Raw genomic sequence first — 20590 nt, forward strand, 5'->3', positions numbered from 1 at the left:
TGGTATTCTGAGAACAAAGGTGGTAGGAAGAGTCTGGAAATGAACATGGAAGACAAGGCTATGGAAGGAGTCATAAGGAGACTTGGTGTCTTGTAAATGTCTGTGTCACAAGAAAAGAAAAACAAAATTAGATGACAAGTTTTCTGGAAATGTGCCTGGAAGAACCGTCATTCGTAGGCAAGTAGAGTTGAGAAACCCATGGAAGCTTGTGTTGATTTAACAACAAGTTATGGAAGTCAGTACTGGAGAAGGGCTGGTACTCTGGAAGGCCTTGTAGAATTAAAAGCTCCAGGATGTATTTGTGTGTGTGTGTGTGTGTGTGTGTGTGTGTGTGTGTGTGTGTGTGTGTGTTATAACTACCATCCCATTTGAGATGAGACAGTCAAGAGATCAGGTGAGAGGGGATGAGAAGTTATAGCAAGGATGACATACAGGAAGCCTAAATAACCTGGAAACAACCAGATTGAAGATGAAAGTCAAAGTCCATACGTTTCCTGGGCTGCAGTGTAGTCACAGTGAGAGCCAGGGAAGATATTGGGGTGGGGTGAGGTGGGGTGGGGAGGTAGGAGGGCCTCCTATACTGGTGGGGTACATGGAAGCCCAGGGAACGATGATGACTTAGGCTTGTATATTTCATCAGTTAATCAAGGAGAGTTAAAATGCTTCGACAATGAAATATTTAAGAGTGTTTGGAACCAGAACCATGGACTTAGAATAGTTAAGTCAATGAGGGCCATGAACTCATTGCCCTCATTGATGAAAGAAGACAATGGAAATCCAGGGTCAGATCTGCAAACACTATTAGCATGAGGGTCTGGGTGATTGAGGTGCTCACATTTGATTGGAGCCAAAGAACCAGAAAATGGATCCTAAGGCCAGCCCTGTCTCTACATTCATTTTAATTGGCTAAGCTGCATGGTCCTTAGGTAATAGTCATTTTAATTGGCTAGACTGCATGGTTCTTATGTAACGATCATTTTAATTGGCTTAGCTCCATTGTGGGTATTCAGGTAGTTGCCATTCCTTAGGGCTTTCCTTTTTTTTTTTTTTTTTTTTTTTGCCAGTCCTGGGCTTGAGCTCAGGGCCTGAGCACTGTCCTTGGACTTTCTCAAGGCTAGAGCTCTACCACTTGAGCCTCAGCATCACATCTGGCTTTTTTCTATGTATGTGGTACCAAGGAATCGAACCCGGTCTTCGTGCATGCTATGCAAAGCACTCTACCACTAGGCCAAACTCCCGGCCCTCCCTTTTTTTTTTTTTTAATCTTTCTGCATTGAGTCTCTAAGCTTTGTACTTCAGTGGTTTTTATTCATGCCATGTATCCAAGTTCAGAATATTCTAGATACAATAGAATCCCAGAGACATCTGTCTTTTCAAACTTGATTCTATATCTATGAATCAGACTTTAAACTCACAGTACACCCTGGGAAGCCTTACCTAAGAAGCTGAATTAGAGGGAACAATAGTGTTCAAAGTCTTGTCCTACCTCAGCAACAATCCCCTTCTCTTCTGCTTCCATGTAATCTAAGATCAAATCCCAGCCTGGTTATTGATGCTTTATTTTTCAGGGTACAAGAAGTCAGATTTGACAATGGGAGAGTCTCTGATAGACCTTACTTACCTTATGTACTGACATTTTGGAGGGATCTATGGCAACTAGGTACAAAGTTGTTGTTTCCTGAGAAAGGTTTTGTTCCTAAAGCTCCTCTGCCATTTGGATGTGAGCACATGTCTGCCAGTTTGCTCACAGTGAGAGTGGTAACCCGCTGACAGCTCCTCCCTAAGAACCAATATTGTGTACACCCCTGTAGGCCTCTGGCACCACTTCCATTCTTGTGCTAATGGAAACCAAATCAGGATGTCAAGGAACCCCTCCTTGCCCCCACTCCTGAATCTTCTCACTTAAAATTATTAGCTTTTTACTTACCTGTGAAAGCTAAAAGGCTAGTCTTTAAGTGCTAGCACTTAAAGCTAAGTGTGGGAGGGGAGTGAAGGGAAGATGGTTATTGGGTCCAAGAGTACAGCTTGAAAGAGGAGGTAACTTTTTTTGGTGCTGGATTTTGAACACAGGACCTCATGCATACTGAGTATATCTTGTATCACTGAACAATACCCCCAATTTAGAAGGAATAAATAAATGTTAAGCCATTGTGGTCAAAGGTGATTGGTTGTGGGGCAGGGATGTAAATAGGGACAGTAGAGTAATGTGTAAGATAAAGAATAGATAGATAGATGTAGACAGATACATACATACCTTTACATATGTAGGTATAGATACATTCTGCATACACACACACACACACACATATACACTATATATGAAGATAGCATAGTGAAACTCACTCAACACTGTTTTGAGCAGAAGGTTAAGGGAATGTGATAATAAAACAGAGGGGTGACCTTGTTCAAAGTATACTTTGTCCATCTATGAAATATAATAATGAATTCCCCTATATTATATAAATGTCCTAATAAGAAGTAGCAAAAAATGAATAAGTAAATTTTCTCAAACAGCTAGCAGAGAAGACTTTAGCATAAACAGACTAGTGGACAGGCCAGTTTCCTGAGTGGCTCATTGAACTTTACCTACGCATGTACCTCTGGTCTGTACCATGTCCATATCTTACCCCATGAAGGAACAAAGCCTAGGCGACCATTAAAAACAAACACAGACTAAAATACTTAAATAAACTAAAAATGTGAAAACACAGATGTTCTTGGTTTCTCTTCTGTCAGGAGCTATGTTTAGCCTTCTGGGCTGAGGCAGACACTGTCTTGAATGCATGGAGGTGGTGAAGCGTGGGTTGTCTGCTGCACAATGAGTTGAGGTGTTGCCCAGGGGCTGTCGTGGCTCTTGGGAAAGATTCTATGGGCAATGCTCAGAATTCCCCAGTAGAGTAGTAATGACATTGTGCCCAACACAATTATATTCTGGAGGAGTAAAATCTCTTTCAGTAACAGGAGAGGGAAAAGGAGGCCTCTCCTCTTCTGAAGTCTTTCACCTTTTAAATTAATTTCTATTTAATTTACAGTGATTTACATTGCTAAGAGCCCTGGGAGAGTCAGAACTTTGGTCTGCATGGTGGAGACTTCCAGTGGGGCAAACTAAGGAAGCGGAAGATGACGATGCAGACAAGTTGACAGAACTAGGAAGTGAATTAACCCGACCATGTCAGAGAGGCAGGCATAGACCTTGCTTCTATGTTGATATACACATAAATACACAGACACACACATATATGTATACGTCGGTGCATATATATGTATGTGTGTGTGTGTGTGTGTGTGTATGTATGTATATGTAATTTTTTATTGGGTGTATCTGAAAATCCAGAGCCACGCATTGCATTTCTCAGTTTTTTTCTGCCTGTCCTGGCCATCCGTTTCTCATCTGTGATTCGATCTCTACGTGGACACAGTCCCTGTGATGGGGACTTGGAGACAGTGTCAGTTCATGTCCAACACAGAAAGAGTTTCAACATTTCTGGGCAAATGGACATACCCTCGCTGCATTCCTTCACTCCCGGGGACAGGCAGAGCACAAGTGTGGCTGTGAGGATGGAAGCACAGCTGTGAGCAGCTCCAGTTGACACGGTGGCACATGGAATTGTGCTCACATTACTCCAGTGTGTTAGCCTGGGTGATTGGCATTTACTGGGACCACGCTGGGGGAAGGATTCTGTGCACTCTGCAGGAACTATTTTGCAATGCCTCATGTCCTATTTGCCACACTCTTCATAAAACTTGCATGAATCCAAATTTATCATCATAGAACCAGTTGGCTGCCTGCTTGATTCTGGTTATACCATGAACTTGGAGATTTCTGCTCACCTAGGAGGTGTATTTTTGTCTCTGTTTTAACAAGGCAGAATTAAATACGTTACATACTTTGCTAATAATAATGCTAAGTAATAATGCTAAGTAGAGGAAAGGAAAGGGCCACAAGGGTAATAAATCATTAATTAGGTAGTGACTTGCTGGCAGATTGTTAACCCTGAGAATGTAAGAGTTCACTCATAACTAAGAATAGTCTATGTAAATTCTCCTTGCCAAGAGTTTTTTTTTTTTAAGTGGCTTATTTTATTTAAAATGCTGAAATGAAACTTAACAGTATTTCCTTTTTTTGTTGTTATTTTGCAGAAAAAACCACTGTCTGCAATAATCAAGGAAGTGTGTGATGGGTAAGTATTCTGAGGATTCTTCTGAAGAACCCAGTCCATATGTTGGCAGCAATATAGAATATTTCCACTGGAGGGGTAAAATACTATCGATAAGCCGATCAATCAGTGATAAGCATATATCTTATTCATAACTCTGTCACATGACCTGCCTAGTCACAAAGAATTACCTTGCAAGAGTCACCCATCCTTTTCCAACAAAACCTTTCCTATATTCCTCAAAGAATAGAAGGCATCAAATGCCTTGGTCCATATGCACAGTGGGGTTGGTATTGTTTCTTTTGAACAATTGCGTTCCTTTTGTCCCTCAAAGCAGGGAACAGTCTAAAAGTTCCTGAGGTTTTAAATATACACACCCTCTGACATAGACTGAAAGCATCCCACAGGCCCCTGTAGAAGATGAAAGAATTAGCAGACAGGTCTTTGGGTAGTTGTGTGCTTTGTGAAATTTTCCCACTGATGGACATGACTTTCTGCCTTCTTCTGAGCTGTTCTAATAATCCTGGGAAAGGATTTTTTGACTTGTAAAGCAGAGCTATAAATAGAATATTATCGGGGGCTGGGAGCTTGGCCTAGTGATAGAGTGCTTGCCTTTCATGCACAAAGACCTGGGTTCAATTCCTCAGTACCACATATTTAATAGAAGAAAGCCAGAAGTGGTACTATGGCTCAAGTGGTAGAGCTCTAACCTTGAGAAAACCCAAGGCCAGTGCTTAGACCCTGAGCCCAAGCCCAGGTCGGACAAAAAAAAAAATATATATATTATGGGGAAGTTAGAGGAAACTTACCATGCCATACTTAATTGGTGTGTTCCAATCTGTGTGGACCGGACTGATTGTGAGAGAATTCAGTGACAGTTGGCAATGTGCCAATTATCAAATGTTTAAATGCTGCCATTTCCCTTGGCTATCATCTCTTTGCCTCAGTCCTTCAAGACAAAGAATTCTTCACTCACAATTTAAGTCTTCCCACCCAATGTTTAAAGGTGAGCAGTAGTCTTGGTCTAGGAACTTTAGAGAGGAAAGGGTTGTTGGTCTCAGGGTAATAGGTGAGGTAAAGCCATTTTGTTTAAGGACTCCATTGTGCCCATTTGACACTGGCTCTGTTCAGATCAGCCCCCTAAAATTAATAAAAATGAAGATGACCACTTTTGTTTTGCTGATCATTTATGCTGTGTTTTATAGGTGGTCTCTTGCCAACCATGAATGCTTTGCACTGCAACATGCTGATAGTTCAAACTTCTATATCACGGAAAAGGTAGGTCAGCCACATTGTTTAATTTGGGTCACTTATACTGAAGGATGGTACACAGAGACTGAGATTTCTTCTGTGCAAGGCCTAGCAAAAAAAAAAAAAAAAAAAAACAGAAACAGCCAAGAAAAAAAACAAACTATTTCTTACTTCTTACTTTACTTTTCAAAAGTAAAGACTTAAATATGTTTTTGAATCCTGCTAGTAAATTGCATTTTTCTTTTAAACAATTAAATATTGCTGGGTTAGAGAATTTGCTTGATGTTGGACTACTTTGTTCAGTTCTCTTGTCTCAGATTTTTATCTTCTTCTACATTCTCCCCCTCCCAACCCCCGCCCCGTCCTGTCCCAGGTGCTATCTTTGAGCTTCTTTTACTCAAGGCTAGTGCTCTACCACTTGAGACATAGCTCGCCTTCTGGCTTTTTGATAGTTTATTGGAGGTAAGAATCTCACTGACTTCTCTGCTCACTTGGCTTTGAAATGTGATCCTCAGATCTCAGCTTCCTGAGTAACTAGGATTACAGATGTGAGCTACCAGCATTCAGTTTCTTCTATTTTATTATTATTATTATTATTATTTTATGTGTTAGAACAATAATAGGAAGTCTTTTTTCCACATGTGGCTTATGCAGTCATTTGTCCTTTGACTTGAAAACCAACTTTCCTGGTGATCTTCACACTCTTTAGAAAGCTTGAGTGAGGCATGATTTGTGAGGACTATAAATGGACCTAGAAGCAAGGAAATTTCTGATCTCTGATAGGAGAAGGGGAATCTAGCATTTACAGAGCACCTATTGGCTCTGAGCCAAGCAAATTACATCTATTTGTTGATTTTTTTTTCCTCTCACGAGTAATATATATAGTATACAAATGCTGGCTTTGTTTAATGGATGTGAGGATGGATCATTGAGATCACACAGCCACAGTTACTTCACACAGTGTCACACAGTGATTGGTGTCACTTACTTGACTCCCCAGACAAGAAGTGAGATTTCGATTTTTGTGCTTCAAGGATTTTATGGGAATATCTGGAATGGATTAGCATTCAGCTCACATTTGGGGCAAACTCACTGAAATGCAAAGGAGCCAGGACTCTATTTGTAAGTGACAACTGTGGAGAGAAGGAGTGGTCGTCTCTACAGTGTGGTAGCCTTCACTGGGATGGAAATGAGTGCAAAGCCCTCTGGGTAGAGGACGAATCAGGTGACCCCAGGCTTGAAAACAGCAGGAAAAGATGTGACTCCTATTTGCCTTTTAGTGTCCTTACCCTGTGAAGAGAGTGGGGGACATTTGGTTTGCTGGCGGAAGGCTGGCCAGAGGCCTGGAAACGTTTCATAGCCATCACTTTTTTCTTTCCTGATAAACATCGGAAATGTTATAATTGATCCTGTTTTTCTCTTTACCCTGATGGCTGGAAATCTGAGAGTTACTGACAGGACCAGAATTTCCTGGTTGCAGTTAGGTTTGCTGTAGATTCATTCCATCAGCATTTAGTTTCCTGGCTTTAGTTTTCGTTTACACTGCTTTCTTACTGGTTTTCAGTACTTTTATACTACATCCATATCATTTGCATGCTGTTATTTGTGTGAGAGAGACTATAAATAAATAGGAAATGTTTGCAATTAAATCTCTACTTTGAGATGAATTCACTTGGTGACAGAAATTTTTTTAAAAATAGGATTAGAATAATAGAATAAATAGTTCAGAGAATGTATCACCTGTGTTTGTGAAATACTTATTTCACACACACACACACACACATACACACACACACACACACACACACACACACACACACACACACACACACACACACACACACTGCGTAGCTTGTCCTAGGTTTTACCTTGAGTTATGGTCAGAGCAATTTTACTTTTGACCAATGTATCCTGTCTTATCCTTCCTTCCTGCTTCCTCCTCCTCTCCCCCCACCCTATATCTTCTGTTGTAGGGAACTTAGTCTTTTCTTGATTGCTAATTATGGGGTCCCCAGACATAAGAACATAAGCATCACAATCTAGGTTTTCAAATTTTAGCCCCAGAGATTCTGAGTGGGCAGGAGACCTTGGCTGTGCTCTAGGATTTGGGGTAGACATTGGCTCTGTCCTAGGATTTTTTTTTTGGGGGGGGGGGGGGCTTGTACTCTGGCCTTAGACACTGTCCCTGAGCTCTTCAGCTCAAGGCTACCACCCTACTCTACTCTATGGCTCAGCCCCACTTTCTGTTTTTTAGTGATTAATTGGAGATAAGAGTCTCTCATTTTTTAGTACCTGGAGTGGCTTTGAACAGGGATCCTCAGATCTCAGCCTCCCGAGCAGCTAGGATTATAGGCGTAAGATACTGCGCCCAGCATGTCCTAGGATATTTATATTAGGGAATCTTCCAGGGAATTCTGTTGAAGGCTATCCAAACACTACTCAAAAATAGTGCCTTGCTCTGCAGTCTTTTCTATGCACAACAGGGCCCCTGGGTTCAAGGGATGGTGTACATTCATCAGAAGTTACCACACAGTTTAATTCTGGAACATACATGGTATTCCCATTTCATGATATCATTAAAGATTATTCAGTCTTTAATATTGCTATCCTGAATAAAATTCATACCTTTTTAGAAAATCCAAATTACTGAGAACAGGAGAAAACATCCTTTTAAGGGATATCATAGTAGTTTTTTTGTGGAATCTTTTTTTGTTTGTTTGTCTTGCTTTGTTTTTTGGGGGATCAGGAGACTTGAACTCGACCTGGGCACTGTCCCTGAACTCTTCAGCTCAAAGCTACCTACTGCCCTACCGCCCTACCTTTGAGCCAGGCCCACTTCCCATTTTCTGGAGGTTAATTGGAGATAAGAGTCTGAGGTACTTTTGTGCCTGAGCTGGCTTTGAACCTTGATCCTCAGATCTCAGCCTCCTGAGTAGCTAGGATTATAGGTGTGAACCACCGCCCAGCTGTGGAATTTCCTCCTCCTCCTCCTCTCCTCCCACCTCCCACCCCCGAGAAATTATCTCAAGGCATTACTGGGATTTGAACCTAGAGCTTGACATCCTCTTAGGAAGGTGCTATACCACTTGAGCCATGTGCTCTGATCCATGCCTCAACAATTCTTCCTGTTGAGTTTCAAAGGGACAGTCCATCTAAATCTCCCATCAGGTCTTTAGTGAAAATAACAGAGATTGTTCTTTTATTAAGAGTTAAGTGAGTGAAGATTTTCGTGTTCCTAATTGTAACCCTGTGTTTATAAATAAAATGTCATCACTTCCTTTGCAGCTGTTCCTGGTCCCAGCTCTCTCTCTGTGTGTGTGTGTGTGTGTGTGTGTGTGTGTGTGTGTGTGTTGTGTGTGTACACATACGTGTGTGCATGTGAGGTAGAACTAGGCAGGAGAGGCTGGTAAATCCTGCCTCTGTGCAGTGGAACCTGGGATATCCTTGGAGTATTGTGTAGATTCATATAGGGTCTTGCAAATATTCATGAAAAGAGAGACCTTGTTCTGGTTTCTTAGTTACTTACTGACCAGTGAGTTGTTAGGCAATATTTGCATCACCATGGAAACCAGTGACTCATGTTTGAAACTTGTGTGTGCCATGAGTTACTGATTTTTGATGCATGCATGAGATAGTTTCCCTTCTGGCTGGAGAAAAAAATGTTCTAGAACTTCAGAGAGGTGATATTCTCCCATCTCATAGTTAACACACAGTTAATGGCTCAGGGATGCTTCAGTTCTCTTCTAAGATGTCCAGGAAGGCACTTCTCCTTTTGTTTTTTTCTTTCTTGCCAGTCCTGGGCTTGAGCTCAGGGCCTGAGCACTGTCCTTGGACCTTTCCCTCAAAACTGGAGCACTACCACTTGAGCCTCAGCACAGCTTCCAGCTTTTTTCTATGTATGTGGTACCAAGGAATCGAACCCCAGTCTTCCTGTATACTAGGCAAGCACTCTAACACTAGGCCAAACTCCTGGCCCCATCCTTTTTTTTTTGTCAGGTTTGGGGCTTGAACTTAGGGCCTGAGCACTGTCTTTGGACTCTTTCCTCAAGGCCACAGCTCTGCCACCTGAGCCTTAGTCCCACTTTCAGCTTTTATTTTCCTTTATATGTGGTACCAAGGAATGGAACCCAGGCCTTTGTGCATGTTAGGCAAGCACTCTACCACTAGGCCAAACTCCTGGCCCATCCTTTTTCTCACATTATCCAAGATTCCTTTTCAAAAGTCTTTGTTCACTGGGCCATGAACTGGTGCTTTCAGTCCAATGAGGAAAATGGCATGTGCATAACAGTCTGCATAAGTATAGATTGCAATTAAGAGCTTCAGAGACCAGAAGCTAGTTGCTCATGTCTGTAATCCTACTCTGAAGGGTGGGATCTGGGGATTGCAATTCAAAGCCCACCCAGACAGGAAACTCCATGAGACTCTTTTTTTTTTTTTTTTTTTTTTTGCCAGTCCTGGGCTTGAGCTCAGGGCCTGAGCACTGTCCTTGGACTTTCTCAAGGCTAGAGCTCTACCACTTGAGCCTCAGTACCACTTCCAGCTTTTTTCTATGTATGTGGTACCGGGGAATCGAACCTGGGTCTTCATGCATGCTAGCCAAGCACTTTAACCACTAGGCCAAACTCCCAGCCTCCATGAGACTCTTATCTCCAATTAACCATCAAAAAAGTCGGAAGTGGAACTGTCACTCAAGTGGTAGAGCAAGATTTGAGCATAGAAGCTCAGGGACACTTCCCAAGTTTAAGCTTCAGTACTGGTGAGTATGCCTGTGCTCTCGTGTGTGCATGCGCACATACACACACACACACACACACACACACACACACACACAATTCACTTATATGGAAATTCAAGTTCTGTCTCTAAAAGTTACATATTTGGGAGGGAGAGGGAGAAAGGGAGAAAAGGGGAGGGGGAGTGCGAGGGAGGAAGAGTAAGGGTGGAGGAGAAAAGTGACACGTTTTGGTAAAATTTGCCTTTTGAGTAGGAATCATAAGGCATGTAGGCTTGCTACCGTGTGTTATGGCAGGGCGACGAGATGATGAGGTTACAGGGTATGCAGGTCAGAAGTGGGTGTGCCCTGCTGGTCTCTCCTGGAGATACTCTGTACCACCATCTGGGCTCCATTTGTTTCCATGGACTCTGCTTCAAGATAGCAATTGTCTCAGGAGATTAAATACAGAATTTAGAGGCAGAGAGCCCTGGTTACTAGTTTCAGGGTATGACTTCCTTATGTGGAGGCATTGTGTGCGTGTGGAGGTCCACACTCAACAGGGATTCACAGAGCCTTTCACTTCCCTTTGCCATACTTTATCTGTCTGGCTGTGTGTGTGTGTGTGTGTGTGTGTGTGTGTGTGTGTGTGTGAGTGTGTGTGTGAGTGTGTGTGCGCGCGCGCACGAGTGCATACGTGTACTCGCATGCATGCCAATGCCATTTTTTTCAAGCACATAAGAAACTGCCTTGTTCTCTTCACCCTATATGTGCAGAGTCCTGGGCTCCCAACACTCAGGTTCAGGTCTCAGTGCAGGAAGCACCCGGAGGTTGTGTATTTACCTATAAAGGAGGCTTTGTGAATGGCTGCAGAACGGTCCTTGCCTCCTCCCTTCTGAGATGCCCAAAGCACTCTTCATCTTACTGCTGCATCCCTTCTTTTGTCATGGTAGACATCCGCTGAGGCTCATTGGGTGCTCTGGGGAACACTGACCTAGGAGCCTGTGGGAAGAAATGGGGTCCTTTAGGGCACACCCTTGTGTCATTCCTGACTCCTTTGATCCTCAGGCAGCCCTGGACCTTCCCAGAATCTTGGGGAGGGCATGACTGGGTGATCCCTAGGGATGTGTGTACACTCCGCCTCTCCCTCCCCAGGCATCACGGGAATTGGGTGGGGCTTAGTTCAGTGCTTTGGTAGATTAAGCCTTAAATTAGCAGAGTAAAACCAACCTCCAGAAAGGACTGAGGTTTATAGATGAGGAAGGCAGAAGACTGATGCAGGAATTGGGAAACTTCCTGTCTCTGTGCCTCCCTGGGAGAGGAGCTCTGTGATTTTGTCAGTTCTGTCTCTTGACTAAAATTACTGTGTAGAGGTCTTTAATCACAGAGCCGTTCCTAGGATGGGCATTTTTTGTTTTTTGTCAGTCCTGTGGCTTGAACTCAGGGCCTGGACATGGTCTTGGAGCTTCTTTTGCTTAAGGCTAGCATTCTACCACTGAGCCACCTTCCCAGCCCTAGGACAGGCATTTTAGTTTGAGCAAGCTAACCGAAGTCCAGGAAGTTCATAGATTTTCCCAGCTCTGAAGTAGTTACTCTTTTTGCTGCCACTTGTAATATTCTGGATCCTCTGGAAAAGAAGTCACTGTTGCTTCTTCTGGGAGCCAAACACCTCAGCCAGGTGTGACCATGTAGAGTCGGACCTGCAGACTGGGCCAACCCCTTCAGGCCTGTCTGCAAACAGGAGTGGAGTCAATGCACTGCAATCCTGGTCCTTCAGCTCTTCTGGGATTCCTGACTCTTAAGAATTTCTATCATTCTTTCCCTTTGGTCCTCCATCCCCTTCTGACACTTCTGTGACTGTGTTCTCTGAAACACTTGCCTTTCTGCTGAATCTATTCTCTCATACTAGACTAAGGCTGTCTTCTATTACTAATGCTTTAAGGTCTTCCTGTTGCTTGCTTGTGCCAGCCTTTGTCAAATGTGGGACTGTCTTAGTCAGCCTGCTTATCTCAAACTTGGTGAGCTCCAGATGCAAAGCTGCTAGAAGGAAACGGCCAGGCTGGGAAGAAAACCCATGCACAAACACATTCAGTTGATGGTGTGTGCCAGGCTCTGGGCTGAGCATGGGGAAGAGTTCCAACTTTGCAATTCTCAGAGACATTTGCCCTGTATTGCTGTATTATAGTGACAGTAAGTGGCACAAAAGGACACATGTGAGTATCCGCACTTAACTACATCTGGAGGCTTAGTTGAGAATTGGGGAGGGAGGATAAATAGAGGCCTTTAAAGTCATCACTTGATCAAGGCTGGCACTGCCACTTGAGTAATATCTCTACTTCTGGCATTTCGTTAATTGGAGATAAAAGTCTCGAGCTTGGAACCTGAGTCCTTACACCTTAGGCTCTTGATTTGTTAGGATTATAGACACGTGTTACCAGAGTTCCACTAGGTAGTAGTTTTGATTCCAAGGAAAAATGGGCCAAAGTGGGGCCAGGAGTTTGGCTTAGTGGTAGAGTGCTTGCCTAGGATGTACCAAGACCTGGGTTTGATTTCATGGTCCAACATGCATAGAAAAAGCAGGAAGTAGTACTATAGCTCAAGTAGTAGAGCTCTAGCCTTGAGAAAGCCCAAGTGCAGTGCTCAGGCCCTGAACTCAAGCCAGGGACTGGCAAAAAAAAAAAAAAAAAAAAAAGAGGTGGGCACAAAGTGAGAGTACTGAACTGTCTGCCTTCAAAAAGCCTTTGCCTTAGTTCCTTGACAGCTTGGTGTAGGGCTCTGGTAATATATTACAGTGAGGAAAAGTGTTTATTTTTTCCCACAGAGATACCTTCTTGACGAAGTATTTTGCCCAAATGGATAAAATATGAATATATAGTTATCTAACATATCTAGTTATAGCTTCCTCTTTACTTCTAGCTTAGGATATAGTTATCCCTGATTTTAAATGCAAAATATTTCTGATTTATTCATGGGAAAATAAGTTGAAAATGTCTGTCATGCTTTCCTATAGATTGGGACAGGGTAGTAAAGGAGGAACAAATTATTTGTCTAGATTTGACAAGTTCATATGTGCTGGGATGCGAAAGAGAATTAGGAAACAATTCTCATCACCTAGTGTTTTGAGTCTGGGGTTGAATCATTGGTTCTATTGATGACTGAAGGCATCAGAACTGAAGAGCTTATTGGAAGTATAATTTGACTGGTCTGATTCTACATGCATTGAAAACTCTTTTGAATAGGCTCTGAACTCTCTTAAAGCATGGTTGTTGAGATATAATTCAACCATCTTTTAATCTAGCTGTGTAAAGTGAGTGTACACTGGTCATTATTTATACTTTTTCATTTTTTTGTCAGTCCTGGACCCTGAATTCAGGGCCTGGACCCTGTCCTTGGGCTTTCCTCAAGACTAGAGCTCTACCACTTAAGCCTGTCACCACTTTTGGCTTTTTCCTATGTATGTGGTACTGAGGAATTGAACCCGGGTCTTTGTGCATGCTAGGCAAGCACTCTACCACTAGTCCATACTCTCAGCCTCTAATTTTTCATATTTTAAAATCTCTTTTGGAATCTGAATGCAATGTGGTGTTTTCCTACCTGAGTCATACTCCCAGCCCTTTTTCCTTTATTATTTTTCTGAGTGGAATCTCGTGCTTTGGCAAGAGTTTGCCTCGATTATGTATCCTATGTAGCTGGGATAATGGGCACATACTAACCACCCAGAACAGCTTTTTATTGGTGGACATGGGAGTAGGTTTTACAAACCCTTTGCCCAGTGTGGCCTTGAACTTTGATTCTCCCAGTTAGCCTTCCAAGTAGAGTAGCTAGAATTACAGATGACAAATGTTACCTGTGGTTCTTAGTTTATTTTCAGTTTCTACAGTACTTTATTAAATGGAGAATATAATGGTATTTTTTACCCGGTAAATTTATTTATTTTCCAAACACTAGCTCTTAGATTGAAAAGTAGAACAAGACCCCATTCAGGTGTCTAAGCCCCCAGTGATCAAATGTTTTATGTACAAGGGCCTGGTGTTTGAAGCCTTCTGGCAAGTGTTGTGACCAGCATGTGGTTCTTTCCAGTTCCCACAAGAGGTGAGCAATCAAATTGTGCTTCCTTATTGGATTCCAGGCACACATCCTGAGCTGAGGGGCTCATTCTGTTGTTGAGAAACTAGAGTCCATCCCTCTTATTTAAGGTGGACTGTGAAGTCCAACCCCAGTCTAACTCCAGTCACCCTCTTCAGTGTTATTCTTTGGTTACCTCAGCTTTTGCCAACCACATTAGTATACCCACTTTTATCTCCCTGGTGTAGGTTTCCTAACTTGGAATTCAGTTCCACCTCCTTTCCTCCTTTCTCTTCTGTTCCATTTCATACTGGTTTGTGATGATAGAGACAACAGATAGGAAAATAATCACATTTTAGGACAGTCATCTTCCTCTCCTGTCCTAGTCTGTTTTCTCTTGTTTAAAGCAGGAGACTACAACTTGGAGGTCAGGGGACTAGGAGGTTCAGGTTCAAGGGACCACATATTTTGAGGGTTTTCTCCTTGCCGCAGTCTGGAATCAGATGGCCTTGCAGGAAAGCACATGCAAGAAAAGGCAACCAAAGGGTGAACCGACTTTCACTTTGCAGGAAGCCCATTCACCCAGTCCCTATTTGTAAACCCACTCCTGTTGTACCAATTTTCAGCACCCCACAGATCAGGCTTCTGCACCTTATCACCCCATTTTGGATCCAACCTCCCTGCCCCAGACTGATGTGTGAAGATTACACGTAGAAACACATAGTTCCCAGATAGGAGCTTCAGGGAACGCATTCAAACCACAGCGGCTCCCTTCTGATCATAGCTTCGCTAGATTACCAGAAACCTTGCCTTTTGGTCTTGAATTATCTTTGCTCCAATTGTGGCAATTGGTTTTCAAATTCAGCATCTGCTAGGTCTGTACCACTTTTCTCTACTTCTGTGGGAATCATTGTCTTTTTTAGTCTTTCATCTCTGGGTTCCCTGGTTAACTCAGCAGGACTCACACATCTTCTTTGTTGTGCTGAATTCCTGTGTAACTGTGTGATTTATATTTTGTCCTCAATAAGAGTCTGCCTGATGAGTAAAAATTAAAACAAAGTAAGAAGTAAAGATATGACTTCAGTGGTAGAGTGGTAGCCTTGAGCAAAAAAAGTTCAGAGAGAGTGCCTGGGGCCTGGGCTCTTATTTCAAGCCTAGGACCAACACACACACACACACACACACACACACACACACACACACACACACACACACACACAGCACAATAACAATAATAACAACAAAATAAAACAATAACCTCAACAAAAAAGAACCTTATGTGTTCTTCCCTAAAATCTTGCTTGAGTCCTTGGACATGCTATGTAGGTATCTAAAGATTATTGATTGTATGCCTTGCCATTTCTTTGTAAGATAAAAGGCACAATTAATTGTTTCATTAATTTTGTGTGATGGTTAATTCAGTTATCATTCTCATTTGCATAGTGGAGGGGTTGGGGAGCAAGCAAATCCATCTTATTCATCCTCTTACATCCTAACAGCGTTGGGGAGTTTAGTTTGCCTTTTAGTTCTCACAACTGACAAGGAAAACAAAATTAACAAAAAAGAAATATGTTAGGACTCAGGAACATATCAAATCTGTGCTGTGCTGCTGTTGACCACTTGTTTTTCAAGGGACTAAATGAGCTATCATAACATGATAAGCAAATCTTTTCACATGGATAAAAATCTTTTATTTGGAGTAAATGACATATTTCAGGAAATGTGGTCACTTCTGGGAACTTATCTCCTATGCCAATAATGGTCAGGAGGGAAAGAAATAGAGTTTACCTGGTGCCTTAGAGTGTACATCTAACCCATCACCAAACAAAACAAGCAAGAACAACAGTTTCCCAAGGTCAAATTGAGTGAAGAATATCTAATAATGCCTACTTTTAATATATGGTTTCTTAGTTTTCATTGTTCATTAATCAGGGCTAACCTTTATCGACCATGTCTGGGTCTTCTGTGAATGCCAGGGGACAAACTCACATAGTCTGTGCTTGCAGAATTCTGTGAAAGTGAATTTTTCTTCCTTTTCACCCTAGGCTAGGATCCATTAGTATTCGTGTGGCTCACCCACCTTTAGTTCTTGATTTCACACAGTGGGCTCTGCGAATCAGCAGGCACAGAAAAGCAGAGAGATTTGTGAGCTTACAAACGTACTTCAGACTTTCCGTCAACGAAAACACAGGCGCTGGCTCAGAAACTTTGATTGTATTCCCCTCACCCCTTAACACAGTTTGAAAAGTCACACCTTTGTACATCACAAATTTTTTTTAATTGTTTAAAAGATAGTTATTCGCCTGACACATTTGCCAGCAACTAAGAAACAACTGGACTTGGCCATGGGCTTAAAAGGGTACAAATTAGCAGCCATTTTACAAACAGAAAGGACACTTTGAGATAAGTCACTACAACCTATATTGGCATTTTTCTTATCAAGAAATTCAAAAGATTTTAGTAGGATGTAATATTTAAGAGCATATTGGATTTTCTGTAGTTGAGGATAAAAAGACCTCAGGGGTTCAGCTGAGGGCAGGATAATGAGTAGTTGGCTTTGGTTCTCAGGGCATGCTTAGGATAGAATGGTAGATATTTCTCTTAGGTTCCCTTTACTCAGCCTTAAATCCATCAACCACACTCTGAAAATTGAACACATGCAGGCACAAGCGCATGTGCATGCGTGCGTGCGCGCGCGCACACACACACACACACACACACACACACACACACACACACACACACACACACGACAGACCCTTCATTTGTCCTGACTTCCCCAGGTGCTCTGCAGCCCTCACACTGGCCTTTAGCCAGCTATTCCTTATTCCATCAACGCCACCCCATCATTATCCTGCTGAAGCCGCTTGAAGTGATTCAAATTAAACTAGCAGTGGACTTTCTGAAGTCGCTGAAAACATTTCCAGAATTTCCTAATTAGAGCTTGAGGAAGGGATGGAGGCTATCATTTTCCTTGGGTGTTTTTCCTTCCGGGAGGAGTTGGAAGCCTCTGTGCTTATTTCAGAACGAAGCTAAAAGACAGAGCAGGGGAGTGACTGCCACCAGCCTTACTCAGATGTCGGTGGGTTTTATGACATGTTATTTAATGTTGACCACTGACTGTTGGGTACAAGCTATAACAGGATGATTACACAGGCAAGCTGACTTTTTTTGGTTGGGCTCCTTTGCTAGTGTTTGGTAAGATAGGGCTGCTTCTAGAATTGCAGGCAAAGATAAATGCCAGAGGTCATGATAATTCCATGTTCTCCAGTTCAGCTATTAAACCAATGAATACATTGACTCAACTACTAAAACATTTAACTGTATGAGGCACAGGGTGCATAAAGACTGACATACAGGCTGCTCTCAAAGACAGGCCCTAATTTCCCTAAAATGACCCCAGCAACTAACAGTGGAGGGGGGTGGGAAACCAACTCAGAAAGTCACTATCAGTACACAAGGCTAGTTCCAAGCCTGGTTCTGCTACTCCTCACAAATGTTTAGAAACTTATTTGCAAATCTTCAAAGTACAATACTAGCTACTTTTATGCTTTTAAAATTTTTAAATTATTTTAGTAGCTATTAGACTCTGCATCTCAAGGTTTTGGGCTGTTGACACAATGTTTGCACTGTGAGTGTGTGCTTATGTACCCAAGCATATGCAGGTGTGTGATAAATTAAAGATTGATGAAACAATAGACATTGAACATTAAGAATGGCCTCTTGTGTTATGTTAACGATATGTGCTAGAATCTACCATGGTTTGATGAAGGGTGCAGGATAGTCTTCCTAATTTGAAAAGCATTTCAATCTACTCTTCTCTCCTCAAGGTCAAAAACAAATGTAGATCTTCTCTCCGTTGTCCTTTAGTTGTTCTACAAAGAGTCATTTAATGACCTTGTATCATACCCCTGGATCAGACACACAAGAGATATGAGAAAGAAAACAAAAAACAAAAGGAAGAGAAAGGCTGAAAGAAAGATAGACAGTGAGTGAGACAGCCGGAGTAAGGAGAGCCCAGGAAGGAGATCTTGCTCCACCTTGAAAAGAGATACTCTATGTCAGTGACTGTGGAAGCAGTTACTCTACTGCTTGAGTCATGCTTCTCACTCCTTTTGCTCTGGTTATTTCTTGGATAAGGTCTCTCTTTTGGCTTGGACCAGCCTGGACCATGATCCTCCCATTTATGCTTCCCATAATAGCTGGGGTGACAAGCATGCACCAACATACTAGATTTTTCTGTTGAGATAGAATCTTGGTAACACATTTTTCCCAGGCTATGGGAAATGCTGTCCTTAGGCCTGGAGTGTGGCCTATTGGTACAGTGATTGACTAGCATGCACGAAGTCCTGGGTTTGATTTGCCGGTACCACATACACAAAACAGCTGGAAGTGGTGCTGTGGCTTAAATGGTAGAGTGCTAACCTTGAGAAAGCTCAAGGACAAAGCCCAGGCCCTGAGTTCAAGCCCCAGACTGGCACACACAAAAAAAGAAAGAGAACAAAAATGCTATCCACTGATTTATGTTTCCATTTCCAGAGTAGCTAGGATTATATGAGTGAGATGCCAGTACCCGGCTTGATGTTGTGATTCTCATGAATGTTTGGCACGTACATACCTACATATAATTGATACATACCTACATATACCTACATATAGTTGATAATGGATGATATGTAGAATTATTTTGTGCTTTCAAATTTACATCATTGGCTTTGCGCTGGTGCTGTAATCCTAACTACTCAAGAGGCTGAGATCTGAGGCTCCTACATTGAAAGGAGACAGGATAGGAAAGTCTGTGCAACTCATCTCTAGTTAACAACCATAAAACCAGAAGTAGAGAGCTATGGTTCAAAAGTGATAGAGTAGTGGCTTTGAGCACAAATGTTCAGAAGCAGTGCCTAAGCTCTGAGTTCAAGCCCCACAACAGACTGAAAAAAATTTACATAATCATTATCCTAATGTAGGAAACTTTTTGTTAGGTGATTTTTCTCCTCTGAGAACTATTTTGGAGACGGACTTTGTATGGTTTCCCCGTGGTATGATTTATTCATTTTCTTACAGATAATCCCTTGTTTTCTTAACTTTGTGATTACAATAATGCTGTGCTGTGTATGTGCCTGTGTTTATTGTAGAATGTGATCTAGAATGCACATGGAAAACTACGCACATCGCCTTCTTCAGTGGGTACTGCCCCTCCCTGCCAGCTTCAGAGCAGCCCACAGCGGGGAGGTTGTCCTAGGACCTGCCCAACACCCAGTACATGTTGTGTGGGTCTGGCTGTGGCTCCCATGGGGCTTCTCCTAGCTTCAGTCTATCATTTTGCAGACACAGAGGTAGAGCATCTTTTCTTGTGCTTGCTTCTTCAGCTTTTCTTTCTGTAACTGGTTGCCTGTGCAGTCTCAGTCTAGCAGAGGCCTCCTCTGTGCTCCTGTATTTACAGGACAATTCATGGCAAGTGAACATAGATATGTTGTTGTATGTATTGCTCACAGGCCATAGCTGTTTCATTAAAAAGTATTTTTCTATGGTGTCTTTTATAGAGGCATTTTAATATGATCAGGCTTATCCTAATTGAACTAGCTAATTTCTTTCTCCCCTTCCCTTCCCTTCCCTCCCCTCTCCTCCTATTCTCTCCTCTCCTGAATTCTTACTTCTTGTGTCTAGATTACTCTTTCTCTGGATCCTTACCAGAATTTATTGTTGTTGTTTTTGGTGGTGACTGGTGAGATATTATTTCATCATGATCTTGATTTGTACATGACTTCTGACTTCTCAATCTTCTCACTACCTTTTTTTTTTTTTTTTTCCCTGTGAGTCATGGGGCTTGAATTCGGCCTGGGCACTGTCTCTGAGCCCTTGAGCTCAAGGCTGCCACCCTACCCTTGAGCCAAGCCCCACTTCCCGTTTTCTGGAGGTTAATTGGCGATAAGAGTCTCAGCCTCTGAATAGCCAGGACTGTAGGCATGTGAGCCACTGTGCCCAACTTAATACCTTTTTTTTTTTTTTGGCTAGTCTTGGGGCTTGAATTCAGGCCCCTGGGCACTGTCCCTGAGCTTCTTTTGCTCAAGGCTAGCTCTCTAGCACTTGAATCACAGTGTTACTTCAGGCCTTTTCTGTTTATGTGGTACTGAGGAAACGAACCCAGGGCTTCATGCATGCTAAGCAAGCACTGAGCCACATTCCCAGCCCTTCTCAATATTTTTGGAAGTATTGATTGTTTATCTCTCTTCTCACACATAGTATGCTACTTACTTATTTAGGAAAATCTCCTTAGATTGTGTTTTCTCTTCTGGCAAAAGAAAGGAAAAGAGAAAAGGTTAGAAGAGTGGGATTTAAGTGGCATTTACTGCCATGTACTGTTGAGTTGGTTTCCATTCTGGTAGAGAGAGTCCAGAACTTGTTT

General features: G+C 42.4%; 1 protein-coding gene across 1 annotated transcript in view; it reads left to right on the top strand.

The window, feature by feature from the left end:
• Positions 1-20590, top strand: part of Elmo1 (engulfment and cell motility 1) — a 425322-nt gene that overhangs the window by 91490 nt on the left and 313242 nt on the right. The window contains exons 4-5 of the mRNA XM_090332628.1: positions 4141-4181; positions 5363-5435. Of these exons, the coding sequence (XP_090188754.1) occupies positions 4141-4181; positions 5363-5435 (114 nt within the window). The remainder of the gene's footprint in view (positions 1-4140; positions 4182-5362; positions 5436-20590) is intronic.

Source organism: Megascapheus bottae, chromosome 5 (genome assembly GCF_031878675.1).
Source record: "Megascapheus bottae isolate mThoBot1 chromosome 5, mThoBot2.hap1, whole genome shotgun sequence".
NCBI lineage: Eukaryota > Metazoa > Chordata > Mammalia > Rodentia > Geomyidae > Megascapheus > Megascapheus bottae.